The sequence below is a fragment of the Athene noctua genome, chromosome 4 (genome assembly GCF_965140245.1).
Source record: "Athene noctua chromosome 4, bAthNoc1.hap1.1, whole genome shotgun sequence".
In the NCBI taxonomy this organism is placed as follows: domain Eukaryota; kingdom Metazoa; phylum Chordata; class Aves; order Strigiformes; family Strigidae; genus Athene; species Athene noctua.
In genome coordinates this window covers 35,729,548-35,749,597 of record NC_134040.1, presented here as the reverse complement: position 1 = coordinate 35,749,597, position 20,050 = coordinate 35,729,548, and the positions used below count along the sequence as shown (strand labels likewise).

Here is a 20,050-nt window from a genome sequence, read left to right as displayed (position 1 = left end):
TATTTTGATATCATGAGTCATTGGTGGCCATGGAGACAAATATACTCTTTAAGCCAAGCTTTTAAATACTTTCTGAATTGAAGGAAAAATTAGTATTTTACTGGCAAGTGACTTGCCCTTCCAGGTTTATAATTTTAACAACAAATCAGTCTTGGAGAACATTATTTAACTTGCTTTTACAACCAGTAGTCTATATGAATAATGTTTGGGGGGTTTTGCCTATATAGTAATTTTATTTTTATTTTCTCAGAAATGCAAACGTTTACAGAAAAGGTAATTGCTTTTATAAGAAAATGTTTTTTATCTGTCCCCTTTATATGTCATTTTATATCAGGCAGTTCATCATGAACAATTACAAAATATGTGCATAAGCAGTAGAAAACTTTCCTGTAATGGTTGATGTCATTTCTCACTAATAGCTCAGTTCATACCTACAAGAAAATGTTGAAGTCACTGATGTAAGGTTTTGTGAAGAAACTTCAACTCCCTTGTTTATAAAAATGTTGCACAAATACAAACCATAGTTCTTCAAGATGAATTTTTCCTCTTCTTTCCTCAGATGTTCTCTTGTAGGTCTCAGTCAAATCTCAAAAGAACAAATTTCTTTTTCCAGGTTCTCAGACAGCTCTAACAGCTCTGACCACCTTATGGCTCCTCACCAGCACGAGTACAGTGAATCTGCTCAGCTGCTGAAGTCGTCCCCTCTTTGTAGGTTGCTGAACCCTGGAAGCTGTGGTAAGGCTTTTGTCTCCAGACCTAGCCAGGGAGTTGACTTGCTGCTCTGTCCTGGCCTTTGTAGTAAAACCTTTGAATGCCCAAATGCCCTGATGCAGCAAGCACCTGTTTATGTAGCTGTTAATGAGCCTTTGGGGAGACTTGCTGCTTTCATGATGTTTCCTTGCCTGAGTCACAAATGCAAAACCTGAGGCCTGGGCTCATGTTGCATTTAAATGGGCAAACTTTCAGCTGTGAATATGCTTCCTATTATTTTTATTTCAGGTGTCCAACTGTAAGATGGGGCAGAAGGAATATTTTGACTGAGTAAAGGAATATTTTGTCTAAAACTGTTCTTAAAAGGCTAGTGCCCTTTACAGAAAATAAGGCTGTAATTAGTAGTTACCTTGCTTAGCATCACGCTGCAAAGAGGAGATTGGTTCAGTCATCTCTGCTTGTGTGAAAACTGAAATGAATTGAGGGGTGTCCTCTGAAATAAAGGACAAATGGTCATTCAGTCGCCACTATATTTTCAGTTTGTACTGTGGTAGGGACTGTAGTTATTCTGTAACTTGGGTAAACCTGATAGACAGGTAGGATTTAACCCTCACCACAGACTGACACTTGTTTGTAACTCCAGTCAGCTGTTGCAGGTTGCAATGGAGAAGACCTCTCGTTTCTCCTGTCAGCTGGGAGGAGTGGGTTGGTTCATAGCCACAAAAGGGGAAGCACTGTGATGCTGGATCATGGGGGCACGGGGACAGGTAGGTAGTGTTTGCAGAATGGACCCTTATGGATTTTGGATGCTGAACTTCAATCTCTATTATGTCAGCCAAAATTTCTACTGTAGTTTAAGGAACGATGGGCACATGCTTCACTGGGTAAAAAACTGGCTGGATGGCTGGGCCCAAAGAGTTGTGATGAATGGAGTTAAATCCAGTTGGCGGCCAGTCACGAGTGGTGTCCCCCAGGGCTCGGTTTCGGGGCCACAAAGTTTAACATCTTTATTGATGATCTAGATGAGGGGATTGAGTGCACCCTCAGTCAGTTTGCAGATGACACCCAGTTGGGTGGGAGTGTTGATCTGCTCGAGGGTAGGGAGGCTCTGCAGAGAGACCTGGACAGGCTGGAGCCATGGGCTGAGCCCAACTGGAGGAGTTTCAATAAGGCCAAATGCCGGGGGCTGCCCTTGGGCCACAACAACCCCCAGCAGCGCTACAGGCTTGGGGAGGAGTGGCTGGAGAGCTGCCAGTCAGAGAGGGACCTGGGGGGATGATTGACAGCCGGCTGAACAGGAGCCAGCAGTGTGCCCAGGGGGCCAAGAAGGCCAATGGCATCCTGGCTTGTGTCAGCAATAGCGTGGCCAGCAGGGACAGGGAAGGGATCTTACCCCTGTACTCGGCACTGGTGAGGCCGCACTTCGATTCCTGTGTTCAGTTTTGGGCGCCTCACCCCAAAAAGGCCGTTGAATGACTTGAGCGTGTCCAGAGAAGGGCAATGATGCTGGTGCAGGGTCTGGAGCACAGGTCGTACGGGGAGCGGCTGAGGGAACTGGGGGGGTTTAGTCTGGAGAAGAGGAGGCTGAGGGGAGACCTCCTGGCCCTCTACAGCTCCCTGAAAGGACGTTGCAGAGAGCTGGGGATGGGTCTCTTGAGCCAAGTAACAAGTGATAGGACAAGAGGTAACAGCCTCAAGTTGCACCATTAGACTGGCTCTGAGGAAGTATTTATTTGCAGAAGGGGTTGTTGGGCGTTGGAATGGGCTGCCCAGGGCAGGGGGGGAGTCCCCATCCCTGGAGGGGTTGAAGAGTCAGGTTGACCCAGCGCTGACGGATCTGGTGGAGTTGGGAACAGTCAGGGTGAGGTTCATGGTTGGACTGGAGGATCTTCAAGGTCTTTTCCAACCTAGATGATTCTGGGATTCTGTGAACATCTTGGGTTTTTTTCATGGACTGCTTGTAATAGCAATAAAACCACTAATCTAGTTGCAGTCATACTAACCAAGACCATGCATTTGCAAGTGAGCAGACTGTTACATGCAGAATGCAGAAACGTTGGAGGAAGAGAGTGAAGACAACCAGGTGCTACACTGCAAGTTCAATGTGAGTAGTAAGTGTAGGGATTGCCATTTAATTTGTATTCCTGAATGAGAAATTCACTTTGCAGTAAGGCATAGTAGAGAAAGGAATCTTGAGAGCATGGCAGATCCTTCTTAAACACCCTTCCCATCCTCACAGGGGGAGAAAGAGATGATGAAATAAAATCTCATCTATAAGAAATCATAATTTCTTCTTGTAAGTGATGGGAATTTCATAATTCTGTAACCATATCCAGTAGTGAATGTAGCCATGCCAGACCTTGTAACATCCAGAATGGGGGACCAACAGAGTTCCTAGCAGAGGTATGTCTTTATATGTTCAGGGAAAAGTTGGTGAGTTTCAAGCTGATGCTGCTTATTTAATGTCATCAATTATTTGTCCTGTTGTAATTTAATTTACATCATAGAGTTTGATAGTTTTGTATTTGCCTTTGCAGCACATTGCTTATAGCTACATCTTTGAACATATTAAATATTGCTGTGATAATAGCGTGCACAAAGATTACTTCGGGACTTCTTAAAGAGGAGGTGAACAGAGCAGGGAAATCGGAGTTCTGCCAGAGAAAGGAAGGACAAATGAATCCAACTAAAACTGCAAGGGGAAGCCAGTTAGATGGAATGTAAATTTGCATGGTGGAATTTGGCAAAGATACTAATGGTAATATTGTTTCTACTGTACAGAAGGCTCCTCTTCTATTATCTGACAATGATTGGGATTCAGTTGCACATTTTTTCTGTAGATTTGTGCCTCCCCACACCCTTACTTCATAGCACAATACTTATAACGCTTTACAGGATGTTTGATTTAATATTGGCTCAGAAGGAAGGCTGCCATTTCATGAGTAACCAACAGTTCTGTTTTCTTTAACATCTGGGGTAGATTAAGGAGGTTAAACCAGATCATTTTCCTTAAATATCAGACAAGTTTGCCGACTGTGATGGAATAACTATGGGATGCACATTTTTATTTTTCTGGCACCCTTGGGAAATAGAAGCAGAGAGAACCTAAAGAGGAAGATTGAAATTAAATTTGAAATTAATAAAACCCCTCACAAGCACACCCCCCCCCCCCCCCAAAAAAAAAAAAAAAAAAGGAAAATTCAAAAGAGAAACAAAGAGGTTGATGTGGAAATCTACTGAAGTACCCTCCTGAATAACTCAGCTAGGATGTTAAATGAATTAATAATGACTGGGTAAAGGAACACATGACCCAAGAGAACTCCATATGTTGGAGATCACAAAGCATAAAAGCAGTGAGTCTGACCAAAACTGAGCTCTGTGCAATAAAGATCAAAAACTTCATGTTTGGTCACATACTTTAAAAGACTATAGGTGAAACAGAAGAGCACTGTATAATAGGATAGAGTGTAGATTAAGGAGAGTCTAGATACGGTTCAACTTCCAAGGAAGTATTTTGCCAATTTTGGATGAGGTTAGAGTAACATAAAATCAGAGATGGTTGAAGAGTGCACAGTTCTGAGACACCTGTGTAATCTCTGTTCTAGAATATTGAAAGAAGGGGTGTATATAACTGACAATGTGACAGGAAGTCTTCCTGTCATATCTGACCTTCAGGGACTATAGTCTCTGGAGAAAAGCAGACTTGTTGAATGATGGAGTTGAGGGGAAAGGGGGAAAAAGAAGCAATGACTTGAACAATTTGGATTTCCACACTTCATCAGTGTGCAAGGTCTTGAAAACAGAAGACTATTCTAAAACACATAATGCTTGTTCATGGTCATATCAGATTGGCAGTGCAACTGATGAACTGTATAAAATAGCAGAAGTTTTGTTCTTAACTGCTGAATGCACGATTTAATCTCATTCCTATTATTCCGGTCCACACGATTATCATAGAGAACTGAACAATCCACTCTACTCTTCAGCATTGACAAAACGTGCAATTTTGTGTACCCATTCATCTAGTTCTTGCAACAAGGTCAATGGCAGAAGTATTCAAAATGAAAGCACACAAAGTGGAAAAAAAAAAGCAGAATCAGTGATCTGTGATGAAACTATAGCAGAATGGCTTTTTTGTTGTTGTCACTGTTATTATTTTAATAATGGGGATGTGCTACCTTGGTTTAAGGACAGCACTTGAAACAGAGCCTTAGACATCTTGTTTGAGGAAGAGATAGCAATACATGATAGCTCTGAATAAAGACGAGCTTAAACAAAAAGACTACACGAGGCTATTTGGAAATGGGATTTCATGTCCCTTTCTGCTGTGGTTTCATCACATGCTGATATGGACACAAAATTGCATGTTTTCTGAACTCTGAAGAATGGATTATTCAGTTCTCTGTGTATGATAATCTTGTGGACCGGAATAATAGGAATGAGATTAAATCGTGCATTCAGCAGTTAAGAACAAAACTTTTGTTATTTTATACAGTACATCAGTTGCACTGCCAATCTGATAGGATTGTGAACAAGTCTAACGCATTCTAGAAAAGTGCTGGTATCATTCTGAGGTACTAGTAACAGCTCAGCCAGGGGCCTCTGTGTGTTTCTGTTTGTTGGAAATAAATGCATGTAAATGCATGTACTTTAACAAAGAAGAGATGCAGGAAAGGGATGCTAAAATGACTAAATAATAACAATAAACCCACAGCCACCCTTGCATGAGAGGAAATTTTAAAAATCGTCTTTAACTTGGCAAAAGGAAGACCGAAAAGAAATATGATTTAATAAACATGTTGGGGGGAATTTAAACATTTGTTCTCCCTTTATGTGAAATGAAATCAGGGACTCGTAAATTGTCATGCACAAATTCAAGGTGGCCATTTTTAAGACTTCAGGCCAGGAGTGAAATGATCATTTGTAACATTTTTCCTTAACAAGAAGGCAAAGAAACTTACTACACCAACGTGGAAGTTTGTGTACTCGGGGAATAACTAGAACCGAGCCTTGAGTGTATCTCAAGAGGGAACTTGAAAAGAGATTTGGTTGCCACTGTTGTGTTTTTAGTGTAATTCATCTTTTAACATTCCTTTAGAGAAAGCTTGTTTTTGCACTGACTGAGTTCGCTAGTTAGGAGATCCTCAGGATGAGAGATGAGGGTTTAGAGTCACTTCCTGAGCCTAGGCTGAGGTTTCAATGCGGTTTCATGCACGAGGACCTGCGGGGTGGTGGACGTTTGGCCTGGTCTCCCCCTGCAGCGTGGGGCGAGCGTCCCTCTCTTGTGGCGCAGCTCACGGCGGCCAGCTGCGGAAATTCTGCCTTAGTACGACCCCAGCCCCACGCTGCCCTCACGCGGGTGCGCGGTTAGTCTGGGGGTGACCCCGATTCCGCCCAAGGGCGGATCACGGGAGGCACGGAGTGTGAAGGAGACGCTCCTGCTGGCACCAAGGTGCGGGAGGCTCTCGGGCAGCTGCCGTCCCCCCTCCCCTCCCGCAGCCCCCGGGCCGCCGCTGCCGAGGGCCCGTTTCCCGCCGCCTCAGGGCCGCCGCTGGCGGGGGCTGGCCGGCGCATGCGCGGTGCTGCGCGGGCGCCGGTTTTTGGAGGGGCGGGCCCTTCGCCCCGTGGCTGGGCGGGTTCCGGCGCGGCGTGCTGATGTCACTTCCGCCGGGAGGTGGCGGGGCGAGGTGGCGGCTGGTCCGCGCGAGGCGCTACCCCGTACCCCCAGCGTCGGCCCCGGGCCTAGGAGATGGTGGAGCGGGTGCGGGGCTGGGACCGTCCGGCGGCCTGGTGACGGGGCGAGTGTGCAGCCTCCCCGGCCCGCGGCGGCGGTGTGGGGGGCCGCGCTGTCCCGCTGGCAGCGCGTCCTGGCGGCTGGGGCGAGCCTCTCCCCTCGCCTCAAAGGCGTCAGAAAGCGGTGGCGGCTTTTGTGAGGGAAAGCGGCCTGACGGGCCCTCGGAGCAGCTCCGCCTGGGTCGGGTTTTCAGGCTTCCAGCGGCGCTGAGGTGGGTAGGAGGAGGCCCGCCAAGCGTGGGGGTTGTGCCCGGGACTGCACTTTGTGTCCGTCCTCTGGGAGGTTTCAGCTCCTTGACTTTATTTCTAAATGTGCTCGTGTCTAGACCGTTTGGGGGTTTGGGGCTTGTTTGGGTTTGGTTTTGGTTTGTTTTTTTTTCGCCTTCTGGAAATAACGTGTAAAAAGCTCCTGCTGAATAATTGTTTTAAAAAGCCCTGCGGCCGTGAAAGTAGAATATACAGTGATTTCATGTCTGTTCGTGGGTTTTTAGGGCACTGTGCGTGCCCTTAGAAGCTGTCTTATTTGAAAATGCTTTATATTTATTTGTTTACTTATACAAAATGATATGTTCATCTATTAAGTATAATAATAAAAACATACTATACTATTGAAGCTTCCTTTTATTTTGTTTTTCTAATGGGAAGAGGGAACTATCTTTTTTTGTTTAAAACAGTAGTTACGGATAAAAGAAAAGCTGATGATCACCTGCATATGTAGGTTTCATTTGAGTCCTTACAGGTACTTTGAAGGAAGTAAAAATATTTTTCTTTCTTTTTAGGGTGTCTGCAAACAGAAGTGAACTGATACCTCGGTTATTTCATCCCAAACAAGATGAAGATCCCCTCTTTGCTGCTGAGATTCCCTCATTGTTATTTCTCTAGAAGAACTTACTTCACAAACTTCGACTTTGCTTCCAGAGCAGACTTCCTGCGTGTTGAATCTCTTACGCCAGCGCACCTCAATCATATAAAATGGATGAGGTCATCAAATGTTTTGAGGAGAGAGCTGTGCCAACAAGTGGCCCCTGACCAGCAAATAGAGGGACTTTCTGACAGAGAACAAAGACTTGTAGACAAACTTTACAATGGACTAATCCAGGGTCATAGAGCCTGTTTAGCAGAAGCCATTACACTTGTAGAATCAACTCAGAGTAGAAAGAAGAAAGTAGCACAGTTTCTCCTTCAGAAGGTATTATCCTACCACAGGGAACAAGAAAAGTTAAATCAAGGAAAACCACTTGCCTTTAGAGTGGGTTAGTCCTTTTATGTCTGTCCAGTAGTTGCTTTGATGGAATTACAGTTCTCGTCTTTCATTATCGCTATTGTTCTTTAAGCATCATGGTCTGTACTCTTGGTTCATTGGTTTCTTGTGGTTTGTAACCAATCTAGTCTGCTTCTTTTGTCCAGTAGAACTTCAGCTTGAGCTGGAAAATGCGTTTGCAAAAGCTCTAGAAGTTATTGTTGCTCCTCAGGGGGGTGTTATTTGGGTCTTTTTAATAAATAGTTTAAGTGGAAATGTTAGGTAGTTTGCAGATTGATTGATGCAGCTGCTATCTTAAGCAGACCTGATCTTTTCCTGAAGAAGGTCTTTTCTTGAATACTTCCTGAATCTCTTCTTCAGTCTACAAAAGGAAAGCCACGTGCTTTCCTGTTTTATGGCCTTACTTTAAAGCAGCCTACTTTTCCTCTGAGGAGACTTGAATCTGGTTCTCCTGGAAACTGTTTTTCCCTTGGAAAGAAATGGACTACTAAAGCTGTCATCTCTCTTACAAACATAGTTAGAGCAAGAACTTGGGCATGGGAATAAGAAATGTTTGGTGCTAATCTTATTTTGTGTGCCTTGATTTGGAAGTAAATTGCCTCATTTTTTAAAAAATAACAGCTCTTCAAGGTAAAAGCTTTTGCTTTTAGAGTGTTTACTTTATAAATAGTAAATCTGAAAAGTCCAGATTGAGAATATGACATTTTTAAAGCTCTGAAGAATAAGTCAGTATAAATAAATTTATTTGGATGGGAGGAAATGGGTCTGAATAAACCCAACGTTTTGTTGGTATGGGTGGTATAAGGGGTGGTGAAGCGAGTGTTGCTGTGTTGGGTAAACCAAGGTTGAGTATTTCAGGTCAATTAGATCTGCTTAGTTGCATGTATCAGCTGTGGCATAGCTTTCCTTTGCCTTTGTTGTGATCTTGTGTTAAAGTATGAATCGTTATTGTCTTAGATGTTGATGGTATTCACGCAATGTATTATTTATTTGATTAACAAAAGGGGTTTTTTTCTTCCTAATATGCTTATTTAGGGTTGTCTGGTCCTCCCGGTGCTGGGAAATCAACTTTCATAGAATGCTTTGGGAAAATGCTTACAGAAAGAAAATACAAAGTGTCTGTGTTGGCTGTAGACCCGTCCTCTAGTACAAGTGGTGGTGAGTGTGAATTGAAGTTTGAGTCAGGTTTCTAATACCTTTTCAACTATAGGAGTATCTCTTTGGGCCAAATGGAGGAAAATTTGGGGCCTATAAAAGTAAAACATTAAAAATAAATGTTGTCTTAAGGAAAAAATAAACTTATGTGATATGAAATTGGGAAATACATATCAGTGTCTTAATTTTGGCAGATTTCCTCTTTTCCAGTGTTCTGATTTTGCCATACAATTTTTTGTCTGAAACTTTAGATAGCTGTGGTTTTCTCTCTCTAGTTTTAGTTGTTTGTTTATTTCCCTGTGAATGAAGGAGTAGAAGGCCATTCATTTCTGCTTAAATTTCAACAGTGGTAATGGTGATCACTGGGCAGGAAGCATATGCTAATTTAAAACTATTTAGAGGATGCTGCAATCCAAAAATATAGATCAGGTTGGATTTTAGAACATGTGTTAGTTCTTCTCACTAGGAATTTTTGGACTTGGCTATACTGGTTTCAGGGTCTCCTGATGCAGTATCATTAACCATTTGTCTTGAGTTGTAGCATGATTTTTTTTTTTTTTCCTCTAAATTTGAATTTCTTCAAAGTTGTGTGGCTGTTTTCTGTCACTCTCACATCAAAATTGTAGGGGAATTAATGATTAATGGTATCTCTGGCATAAATAATAGAACCTTGGTTTTGATCTTTTTTCAAATGGGCAGCTGCCAGGGAACATCATTCCTTCTTCTGGCTTCCACACTGTTAGAGAAGATGCTGCAACATGTAACTACTTAAAAAGAAAAAAAAAGAAAAAAATCAGTATTGCAATGACCTGGTGCTAAGACAGACTATATTCTTGAATGCGTATATTCAAGATGCATCAATAGAATAGCAAACTATGACAGCAAGACTGCACCAGGTAAAAGAATTGAGCATCTCTTCTCTTTTGGAATGCGCATCACGCGTGTAGATCTCACTGAATCCCATTTAAAATGTAGAAGTAAGGCAGGGATGTGTGTCAACTTTCTTAAAAACAAACCAGAAAATCCACCATCAAGACATACCAGAAGCATAAGCCAGAGATTTGTCCCTTTGGGACAGAAACAGCAAAGATTTAATTGTGTGGCCTGCTGTATATTGGAATTGTAGAATTCATTCTGACCTAGAACAATTTTTTCGTATTTGTTAGCAGTAGGGTCTGCTTATCAGGCCTTTCCAGCTTTGGACAGGCAGAAGAACTAGGCAGTAACTTCCTAGTCCTCAGCAAAGTCTGGAGCAACTGTTATCAGGATATTCTTATTTGACTGACTTTGTCCAAGAGATCGGTCGTTTTTCACTTGTTTATTGGGGAGGAGAGGAAGCTTGGCTGTTTAGCCCTTTTGAAATAATTTAACATTAAATGTTTAAGGTTCTCTGCTGGGTGATAAAACACGGATGACTGAGTTGTCAAGAGACATGAACGCGTACATCAGACCATCTCCAACCAGAGGGACACTGGGAGGTGTAACAAGGACCACAAATGAAGCCATTCTGCTGTGTGAAGGAGGCGGCTACAATGTTGTTCTTGTGGAAACAGTAGGTGTGTGCTTAGGGTTTTATTTTAATTACCCTCTCCTGATACCTAAATAAGGTGTGTTACTAACTGTGTACTTTCATCCTTGAGTTTGCTTGTGCTTTCATACATGGTCACTGGTTGAAAATGAATGCCCATTCTGTCAATTTTCTACTTATGGTTTGTGAAAACACTGTTTGGGGAAAACCTGTTGTGTTTCCTGTTGTTTGTTGGTGGGATTTGTTTGTGGTGCAGTACTGGGATCTGTCATAATCACCGTCATCAATGTGACTGAAAGTTTGCAGTAAATGTTGAACTTTGGATTTAATATTTTAGGTGTGGGACAGTCAGAATTTGCTGTGGCTGATATGGTTGATATGTTTATACTACTGCTACCACCTGCAGGTGGAGATGAATTACAGGTATTTTTCGGTTTCTCTTATTAAGCATTACCCAGGACTAGAAAGAGAAACTTAAATCAAGGACGTAGTGTCTGTGCAGAAAGCCCATGTGGATAGTGTTTTTTAAATGATACTGCTATTATTGAAGTCCTTTTCAGTGCTGTCAATTTATTGCACAGTTAGGATCTGATATTTCCCACCCCCTGATTTTGGAAGTATGAGGGTGTAATATTTTGATACCCTTGACTTACTTTGGACTATTTACTAGTTATGTATGATTTGGGGGAGTGGCTTTGTATTATAGGAAAACAGAAATCAATATAAAAATGTTTGCAAACTTGGACATGTTTTGATTAAACTGAAGTCTCTCCACATGAAATAGGTTATTATGTGAACTGATATCCAGATTTAGTGTTCTTGTGTCAAAGTGGGGTCATAACTAGTAATGACAGAGGTGTTGGTACTACTCTTGCATGACTAGCACATGCACACGCAGAAAAGTCAATAAGAGCCCCTAGAAACGAACAAAGCATTTTTGACCCACTTTTTGTGATAGATCAGCATGTCACAGTCCTCCTGGATATTCATGATTTCTCTCCATGTTCCCTCCAGGGTATCAAACGGGGTATAATTGAGATGGCAGATCTAGTTGCTATAAATAAAGCTGATGGTGATTTAGTTGTGCCTGCACGGAGAATACAAGCCGAGTATGTTAGTGCTATGAAGCTGCTTCGCAAACGTTCAAAGGTTTGGAGACCGAAGGTTTGTGTACTTCTCTACGGTTTGGTGGAGGGGGGGTGGGGGGGAGGGGTGTTGGGTGTGGTTTGGTTTTGTTTGTTTTTTCTTTTCCCCCAGAAAAAATGCTGAATGAGTTAGGCTTGTTACCGTTTCATCTAGCTCTACTAGTCTCCCTGGACTCTTTTATAAAAATTTTGGTTCTGTTGTTTAGTTTCACACTGTGCTAGAGAGTTGGTTGTGGCTGTTTCACCTTGGATCTCAGGGTGTGCCACATGAAATGCTGTGCAAAGCCAGTCCTGTTCCCCACGATTCCTGTCCTGAGCTATAGTCTCAGCACTGGCAGACCCCTTACGAACATCAGGAGTGGTACAAACTTGTCTTGCTTTTTGTAAACTACACGTATCTTAAAATGTCCCATAAGCTATTTCTCCCTCTTTTATAACTTTGAAGCCCATGAATATCTTTGTTCTTTCACTTGTTCATGTGTTTCCTTTATTGCCTTTTTTTTTCTGACATAATAAAAGTTCTTGGGCAAGAAGCTCATCTACTTGTGTATGAAGTGTCTAGATTATTGGAATTCTCATCCTGTGGGCCTTAAGTTTTAATGCAGTATCCCATCTAATAAAAGATTATGGTAAATTATTAAGGAAAACATTCAGTACTAATTTTAATATGTGTATATAAAATAAGCAACACACACACTTTCACTCCCTTTATTTATATGCATGTATATATAAAGGAGGTTTGTTCTACCCTGGTATTAACATTGACCCATTGAATTAAGTTTAAATCGGCTGGGCTGCTTGAGGCTTAGCCGTCACTTTGTATTTTTTTTTTTTCTAGATCTGAGGAGAGGTCACATCTGATAATCGTGACCCAAAAGAACTGTTTGAGACCAGTGAATTAAACAGGTTATGAGAAATCTGTCTCTCTCTCAGTGGTGACAGTGCCTGACAACTGGAAGAAAATATTGCGGTGTATGGGCTGTATCCTATCCACTAGACTGGGGAGAGAGAGAGACTTTTTTTACAAAAACCGAAACTGCTCCACTTAAAAGATAATGTTGGATGTCTGAAATATTTTTGGCAAAATGAATTCCTAGTCTGGAAAGCAAATGCCAAAAATATTCCAAATACCTCCTTTCTGGAATATTTTAGGTGCAGAAGAGTAGCTACCAGAGTATATCTACCAGAATATGTAATTAACGCTACATTTAAGTAAAACAGCAATGCTACCTTTTAGCTAAAGGACTCACTGGAAATGATTCTCACTCACCACGCAAACAGTTGGACAAGGTGTATTTATCTAAATACTGTCGATCTCAGGGTCTGCTTATGGTTGGTAGAATCTGAATTTTGAGATTTTTTTTTTTTTTTTTTTAAAAGCAGCACAAAACTGCTTAGAGCCTGAAGTATATTGAAGTGTATTCAAGTAAGCTTGCCTTACACATTTCTTCATTTTCATGCAATCTATCCAATGGAGTAATTGAACCCTCAAACCCAGTAGTTACATGGCTTTAAGAATTCTTCTGAATCCAACAGGTAATGCGCATCTCTGCCAAAACTGGAGAGGGTATCTCCAATATGTGGGATAAAATGACAGAATTTCGAGACCTCATGCTCACAAGTGGCGAGTTGATTGCCAAACGACGGAAACAGCAGAAAGTGTGGATGTGGAATCTCATCCAGGAAAATATGTTGGAACATTTCCGGAGTCACTTGGCAGTCAAGGATAAGATTCCACTTCTAGAAGAAAAAGTTCTTAGTGGTGTCTTGTCTCCTGGGCTGGCAGCTGACCTCCTACTGAAAGCTTTCAAAGATGGTCTCTAATCATTATGTTCTACTCTGTTCTTAAGTGATTTACATAAACATGAACATTAAATACAGTTTTTCTATGCTGTGTGTGGATTCAAATGTTTTACTATGGCAGACATTAATAGAATACCTATCCAGTACCCTGCACAAAAATGCTGTAGGATTCTGTGTATGCAAAAATTATGACAATTCCAAACATTCAATCAGAGATCACTACAGACTATATTATAAATATACTTTTTTCCCCAGTCTTCTATTTGTACATGCCATACATCTGGTGATCAAAAATATGTGCCTGTGTCAAAATGTGCCTGGTTTGGGGAGGGTGGGAGAGAGAAATTTGTGGTGGTGCAGAGTTTTATTCCAGTTACGGGACCATCTTTGAGCAGTTATGCTGCAGTTTGCCTTTCTAAAACAGCATCGGCTGTTGCCAGTTTGGATTGCTTTTTCTTCCCTCACCTTGAGTGACAGCAGGAACATTGGAACCCCTGACACCACCTGACCACAGCCTTAGTTTTAAATAAATTGTATGCATATAAATAGAATACAGTGGTCAGTTCCTCGTTGGATGCTACAGTTAGTTATTATACACTAGGAGAAGGGAATTTTTACCATCCCAGTTTCTGAATAGATGTTTTAATACAAAAGCAAATTTTAGTTAGACTTTTTTTTAAATGCAGGCATCAAATGGAACAAGTGTCACCCATGATGGTTTAATAGCAAATGTCTTTATACTGGAATAATTGATCTCTAGTAATAATAGTTTGAAGTTTTATGATCTGACTTAAGTTTTTTAGGTTCAAATAAAATTCTTGGTTGGGTTTGGGGTTTTTTCCCTCTTTTGAAGAAGACATGCCTGCTTACAACCAAAAGTACTTTTTTTTTTTTTACATTTCCCTCAAGATCAAATCCAGAGAAAACATTTTCCAGGGCCGTGATCCAGAAAGCAGAGCTCATCTGGTACCTACTAAATATGGGTAAAGTGGAAAAATACGGATTTTTTGGAGACCTGACAGGAAACCAGTAAAATAGGAGATTTTGTGAGTCTATTGTTGCTTACATGAATAGACTTTAAATCACCTTGGAAGTGATTTTTATAGTATAATTTTCTGGACACATACATAAAAGGCGTGGTGTTAATTTTTATTTTAGCTCAGTTTCACCTGTTTGGCTTCCTAAGAAGTAGGTGTTACACACAGTGTTTTTTTTGTTCTGGCAACCCAAGTCTGAATTTTTGAGACAATTCCAGGGTAGCAATGAATTGGTTTACTTAGATCATCGTTCTTTTTTCCTTCATTTTTTCCCCCCAGAGTAATCTCCCTCTTCCTCTCCTCTCCTTTTTCTTACTAGACCTCTGTGCTTCAGAATTTTGGTTCCTGCATAGGTATAATTTGGCAACTATCAGAAAAGATGAATGATTGTTGGAAGAAAATGCTGAGGATTTTGTTTCCTTTGGTTTGTCAAAGTGGCACAAATAAAATGATACAGAAGAAATCCTCAATGCGTTTCAGTTTTTCTTCCCATTGTATGATGGTGCCTGTATAATTGTTCATGTATTTTTACTTATATTTATAGTTCATAACAATATGAACTATGACCAGAAAGTAAAAAGCAAGCTACAAGGCAAAGTAAAAATACTTTGTAATGAAAAGCAATTAAATACTAACAAACAGCATCATGGTGGTTTGTGGGAAGTACAGTCAGGGCATTTCTTTAAGAAATTCTGTACCAGTGTAGCTGGTATTAGTGGTTTCCACCACATAAATTGTCAGAATTTTAGTGTTCTGACCCTCTTATTCCTGTTTCTTAAACTTTGCATCCCAAATGAGTAATCTGGGATTGCTGCAATCAGTTGTGTAGATGTAGCTGAAGGAATGTAGGGGGTGGCAGAAGCACAGTGACTTTGTTATGACCGTGGTGAGTTCTTGTGAAAAAAAATGTAGCGCTTACAGTTTCTTTTCTATTTAAACAGTCTCTATTGAATATGACAAAAAGTGCCCCAAACCAAAAGCAATGTCTTCTATTCTTTCAGCTTTAAATATTAACTGTATTTTTATGGTGCCTAGTAGAAGCAATGACAGTCAGGTGGAAAATGAATTAATGAGAGCAGCAGCATTTTAACTGGTGAGTTCTCAACTTTTTGATAGTCCATTTTTTTCTGGTGACAGTTTTTGAGGTGACCTCATTTGTGCTTATCTGTTAGACCAAACCCTTATTATTGTCATTACTTTTTCTTTTGTCAGGGACTGCTGTTTTCCTTGTGTGTTATATGTGAGCTGTCAAGTAAATAAAATAGAACCTGCAGCTTTGTTTAAATGATGGCTTCTCAGGCAGAATACATTTTGCTACTTCAGTGTTTGTTTTCTGGTCGAAGACCATGGCTCAAGCCATGGGCTATTGTTATTTTCTCATTTTGTTGTTTCTTTTAAAGTATCATTAGTTTACTAATGAACTCTTAGCAGAAGACAGTACAATGGTTTAAGCAAGTTCTACTTTTCATTCAACTGTATTTTTCTCTTAAAGTAAAACATTAAATGAAAATTAGGTTGTGCCTTTGTGTGTTCATTTGTGCCTCATGCTTCAGTAGGCAGAGAAATACCCTTATGCTGAAAAGGGTCTCTAGAAATGGCATGATAGATAAGGGTACCTGCTTTGTTTTTCAGCGATTCCCTTACCAAATTGAAAAGCTGTACTGTGCAAACGATGAACTTAGCCTCACATGTGAGAATCAAATTGTTTTATAGCTTGTAAAATTTTGCTGTGGCATGTTTTGGAGTCACCTGCTGTTCAATTAATTGTGTATATTTGATTATGTCCTCACAGGCTGGGGAAATGCATTATCTTCCAAAGGGCTTCATAGCTTTAGCTGGCAGGCTGCAATTTGATAAACAATTCAGTATTTCCCAAGACAGGGAGGAGCATTTCCAGCTCATCATTTCTAGCTCTGTGGGATTAAGTTGGTTAAAATGCATGAAAACATTGTCGTTCAAGTAAACAGGCTTCTGAAAAAGTTAGTAAACAAATCTGTTGAGTAGGATGCTGACATATTCTTAGTTTCTAGAATTGTTAAGTTGCTCTCATGTTAACAACTAAAATGACAGCTATTGCAGAACAGCATGAGAAAATAATATAGCTATGAGAAAATAAGAGCAAGACTAAGTTTGTAGCTAGAGCTGTGATAGGGTGTTAGACAAATTGATATGGGAACAAACTCTTCAGATACACAAACCCATGTCCTACGAAGTCTTGCAGTTGTATGTAAGTGTGAAACTTTTCCCCAGGTCCCCGTGTAATAGATGTTGCTTGTGTTTCACAGCTGGAAAAACAAGTGTGGTGAGATCAAGTGATTTACTCAGGACTCGGGAACAGGTCAGTACAGTGTAAGGGTTACAGTTCAGTAGTCTTTGCTCTGAGCCTCACGTATATTTATGGCCATGTTACTTAAGGTTGAAAAAATGCTGTTAGCAAGTTCATGCTCTCAGTGTGACTTCTTTCATATCTAATCTCTCTGTTTTTCAGTGACTGGACCCAGTGACCCCTTCTGAGTACTGTTCTGTTGTAATGTCCTGCTTTAATAATAGAAAACTTTTCTGTGATAACTAATCTGCCCATGCCTTTTGTAAATGCATTACTTCCTGTTATGCATGTTTGCTCAGTCTTTATGTTCTCCTTGCATATATTGTTTATTTGTGAAATCTGTAGTCTGTTGCCTGTCTGTCTGTGGGTCTTGAGATTTTGGGGGATGGGGATTGAGCAAAGCTAAAGAATATAAATGAATTATTATTTTTTTTTTTTTTTAACCTTATGCGGTTTCCTTACTAAAGTTTTCTTTCTTAAAGTAATGTGGCAAGATTAAATTACTGCTTTGCTCTGTACTGGTGTAAACGTACTTATTTCCCTTTTACTTTTCCTTACTCAGAATGCTCTATTGCTCCCCACCTTGGATACATGGTCAAGAAATAACATTATCAATGAGTTAAAATTTGGGGCTTAGTGTTTCCAAAACTATTCCTGCTGGACTATTCTAAAACGTGTGTCATCTGAAGAGTGATTGAATAGAAGTTGATAAAACATGTATTTAAAGAAAAAAATCAGTGTGTTCCTCTGGAACTTATGATTTGGACAATCAACAGTGCACAGGTTGACTAGGGTTCCTCTTCCAAAAAATAGTTCAGATACTCCATGGTCATATTCCTTACAGTTATTTAAAAATAACCCACCCACCCTATGTTAGAACATTAACAAAAATTGTGGATTGAGAATAAAAATTAAAAAACTGAAAACTCATAAGCAAATACAGTATTTAGGATGGAAGTATGATAGACATACTCCGTTCCCTGCTGCCATACCAAGGTATGGGTCAGCTGGTGAACAAACAGACTGTGGAGAAATGTATGTTATGGAGCAGCAAGAAGAATGTCTATTGTTACCTGGTTTTTCTCCCGTGGGAGCATAAGAATTCACAATTCTTATTGTCTAAGAATTGTAATTCTTAGACAATTCACTGGCAGAAACTGTTGTGATCCACAGTGTTTGCTGTGTGAGGTTTACAAAAATGATAAATTCCCTTTTCTCTCTTTTGGATTTGTATATTGCAGGGGACTAGTCTCATGCAGACACTTGTCCTTTGGATCTAGGTGGTTTTGTTTGTAATTGTGCTCTAAGTCCTTGTAATTTGAGTAAATGGATTGTTTACTTGCAACAAAGAATTCAAAAGCTTCACTTTTCAGAATGCATGATGAGATTTCTGTATTTTTCCTTAAAATACTATGGCAAAGTGAGTTCCTGCTGTATGTTGGTTACTACATCTTCATTTTCTCTTATGTTTAGATTCCTTTTACTGGTAGAGTAGCATAGAAAAGGTTTAATTATACACCTTTTTAAATTACTCAAATATTCATAAAGTTAATCAAGGATTAACAGTATTTTTGCTTTGTTTCTTCTATTGAAAGTGACTATTATAACCCAAAGCTCAAAACCTCTTATAACCCAAGGACTGTTATAACTTCTGATGACCGAGCGGACCTGCGCTGTGGCAGACTGCAATGTCTGGGGTTGTGTAATGTAGGTGTAATGAGAAGATACTCTTCCTGACCGTGTGGCTCGTAGCGTTACAAAGTCACACTGCTACAGGATTCTCTCAGCCCTGAATCTGTGACACAAAGATCCTGTTTGTAGTTTTCTAATTGCAACCAGCAGAAGACAAATGTTAGTTTTTATGACTTGTTGCTTAGCAGCGTTGATCAACAAAAGTACAACCTTTTCTTCTTCTGTAACCTTGGTGAACCCAGGCTTGGACAGAGTTCACCCGCAGAAGACAAGGATTTCTGAAGTCGTGCAAAACTGTTGTTCAGTGTCTGTTAGCAGCATCTGAGGGAAACAGTCTCTTCTTGACCTCCTTGTTACCTTTGCCCTTTGGTCTTCTTTCTCTCTCTCATCAAGTCTTAGAAGAAAACAGGCACCATCCTGGGAAGGTGTGGAGGAGGGGAAGTTGAGAGACGAGCCAACTGTGCTAAGGTGTATCCTGCCGCATATGGGGAAAAGGAGCTGAGCTGGTTCCCAAGTGGTGATGTCAGACCCTCCTCTCATGGCAGGAGGAACAGACTTTATCCATTGCATTATTCTTATTTAGAGAAGCTTTCCCAGTATTTTGGATTAGGCAAAGTACTCCACAGAGGAAAGGGAAATTAGGGTGCTAAGAATTTCCTGGTTTACATCTTTCAGGAGGGATTTCACAAACTGAACTAGAGGGGATATTGAATGTGTTTGAAAATTATTAGGGATCTTCACTGAATGTAGATATACAGTTTCCCCTTTTTTTACTTTTTTTTTTTTTTAATCTATTCAAATCTGGCAAGCCTGTAAAGTACAAAGAGTAAGTTGGCTGTCTCGCCTTACTTCTAAACTAAATTGTTAGTCGAACTGGACAAAGGATCTTTAGCAACATCACAAACTGCAAGTATTAATATGCTTATGATGTCAGAAGCTTAGACTAGGAGCTTTTACTGTTGCTCAGATGCTTGTCTTTTACTTCTAGATCTAAGTAAGAAACAGATAAGTATTTGTATACTTTTTCTGCCAAAAATGATATGATCCTGAGACATCTGTAAGCTTGTGGACATTATGTGGAAAATAATGCCTTGCCCCCCTGCCCCCCTCCACTACTGACTTTTCCTCTCTATCTACACTTCAGGATCTGTTGATAGCTGTTAACAGCAGTATGGGTCAACATATTAGAAAGTCAGCATGCATTTCACAAGCCTGGTATGCTCTGGTGTCCCTTCTCTTCTGAAGTTCAAAGAGAAACTCTGCTGTTCATCTATCCCAGTCTCAGAAAATCCATGGAGAGGACTAATACTTCTGTAATCACACAGTTGAGATCAGATACTCCAGAAAAGGCAACCACAGAAGAACTGGTTTCTGTACCATGTATCATGTCAAAGGCATGGCGAGTGTATAGTTTCTGGCAGTGCTCAATCAAGTCAAACAGCAAACTGGAATGTGAATTACAATGCAAATGCTGCTATTAATTTTTTTTTTAATTGCACAAATCTCAACGAAGTGGCCTACCTGGAAATTCTGACTGCTATCTGAGACTATGAGGAATTAGTTTTCATGCCCTTGCTTGCTGAACAGAGCAAATTTTGT

At 40.5% G+C, this 20,050-nt stretch overlaps 1 protein-coding gene across 2 annotated transcripts; it reads left to right on the top strand.

Moving 5' to 3' along the window:
- The first annotated feature begins 610 nt into the window (after window positions 1-610).
- Window positions 611-15,881, top strand: MMAA (metabolism of cobalamin associated A). Of its 2 annotated transcripts, none has more exons than XM_074904995.1 (7): window positions 611-735; window positions 7,284-7,757; window positions 8,801-8,923; window positions 10,306-10,476; window positions 10,786-10,871; window positions 11,463-11,612; window positions 13,130-15,881. In XM_074904995.1, exons 2-7 carry the CDS (start codon window positions 7,337-7,339, stop codon window positions 13,415-13,417), a joined length of 1,239 nt encoding a protein of 412 aa, XP_074761096.1. In that variant the 5' UTR covers window positions 611-735; window positions 7,284-7,336; the 3' UTR covers window positions 13,418-15,881. The 2 variants fall into 2 exon arrangements, with proteins under 2 accessions (XP_074761096.1, XP_074761095.1); XM_074904994.1 differs by lacking the exon at window positions 611-735 and adding an exon at window positions 6,394-6,716.
- The last annotated feature ends 4,169 nt before the right edge of the window (window positions 15,882-20,050 follow it).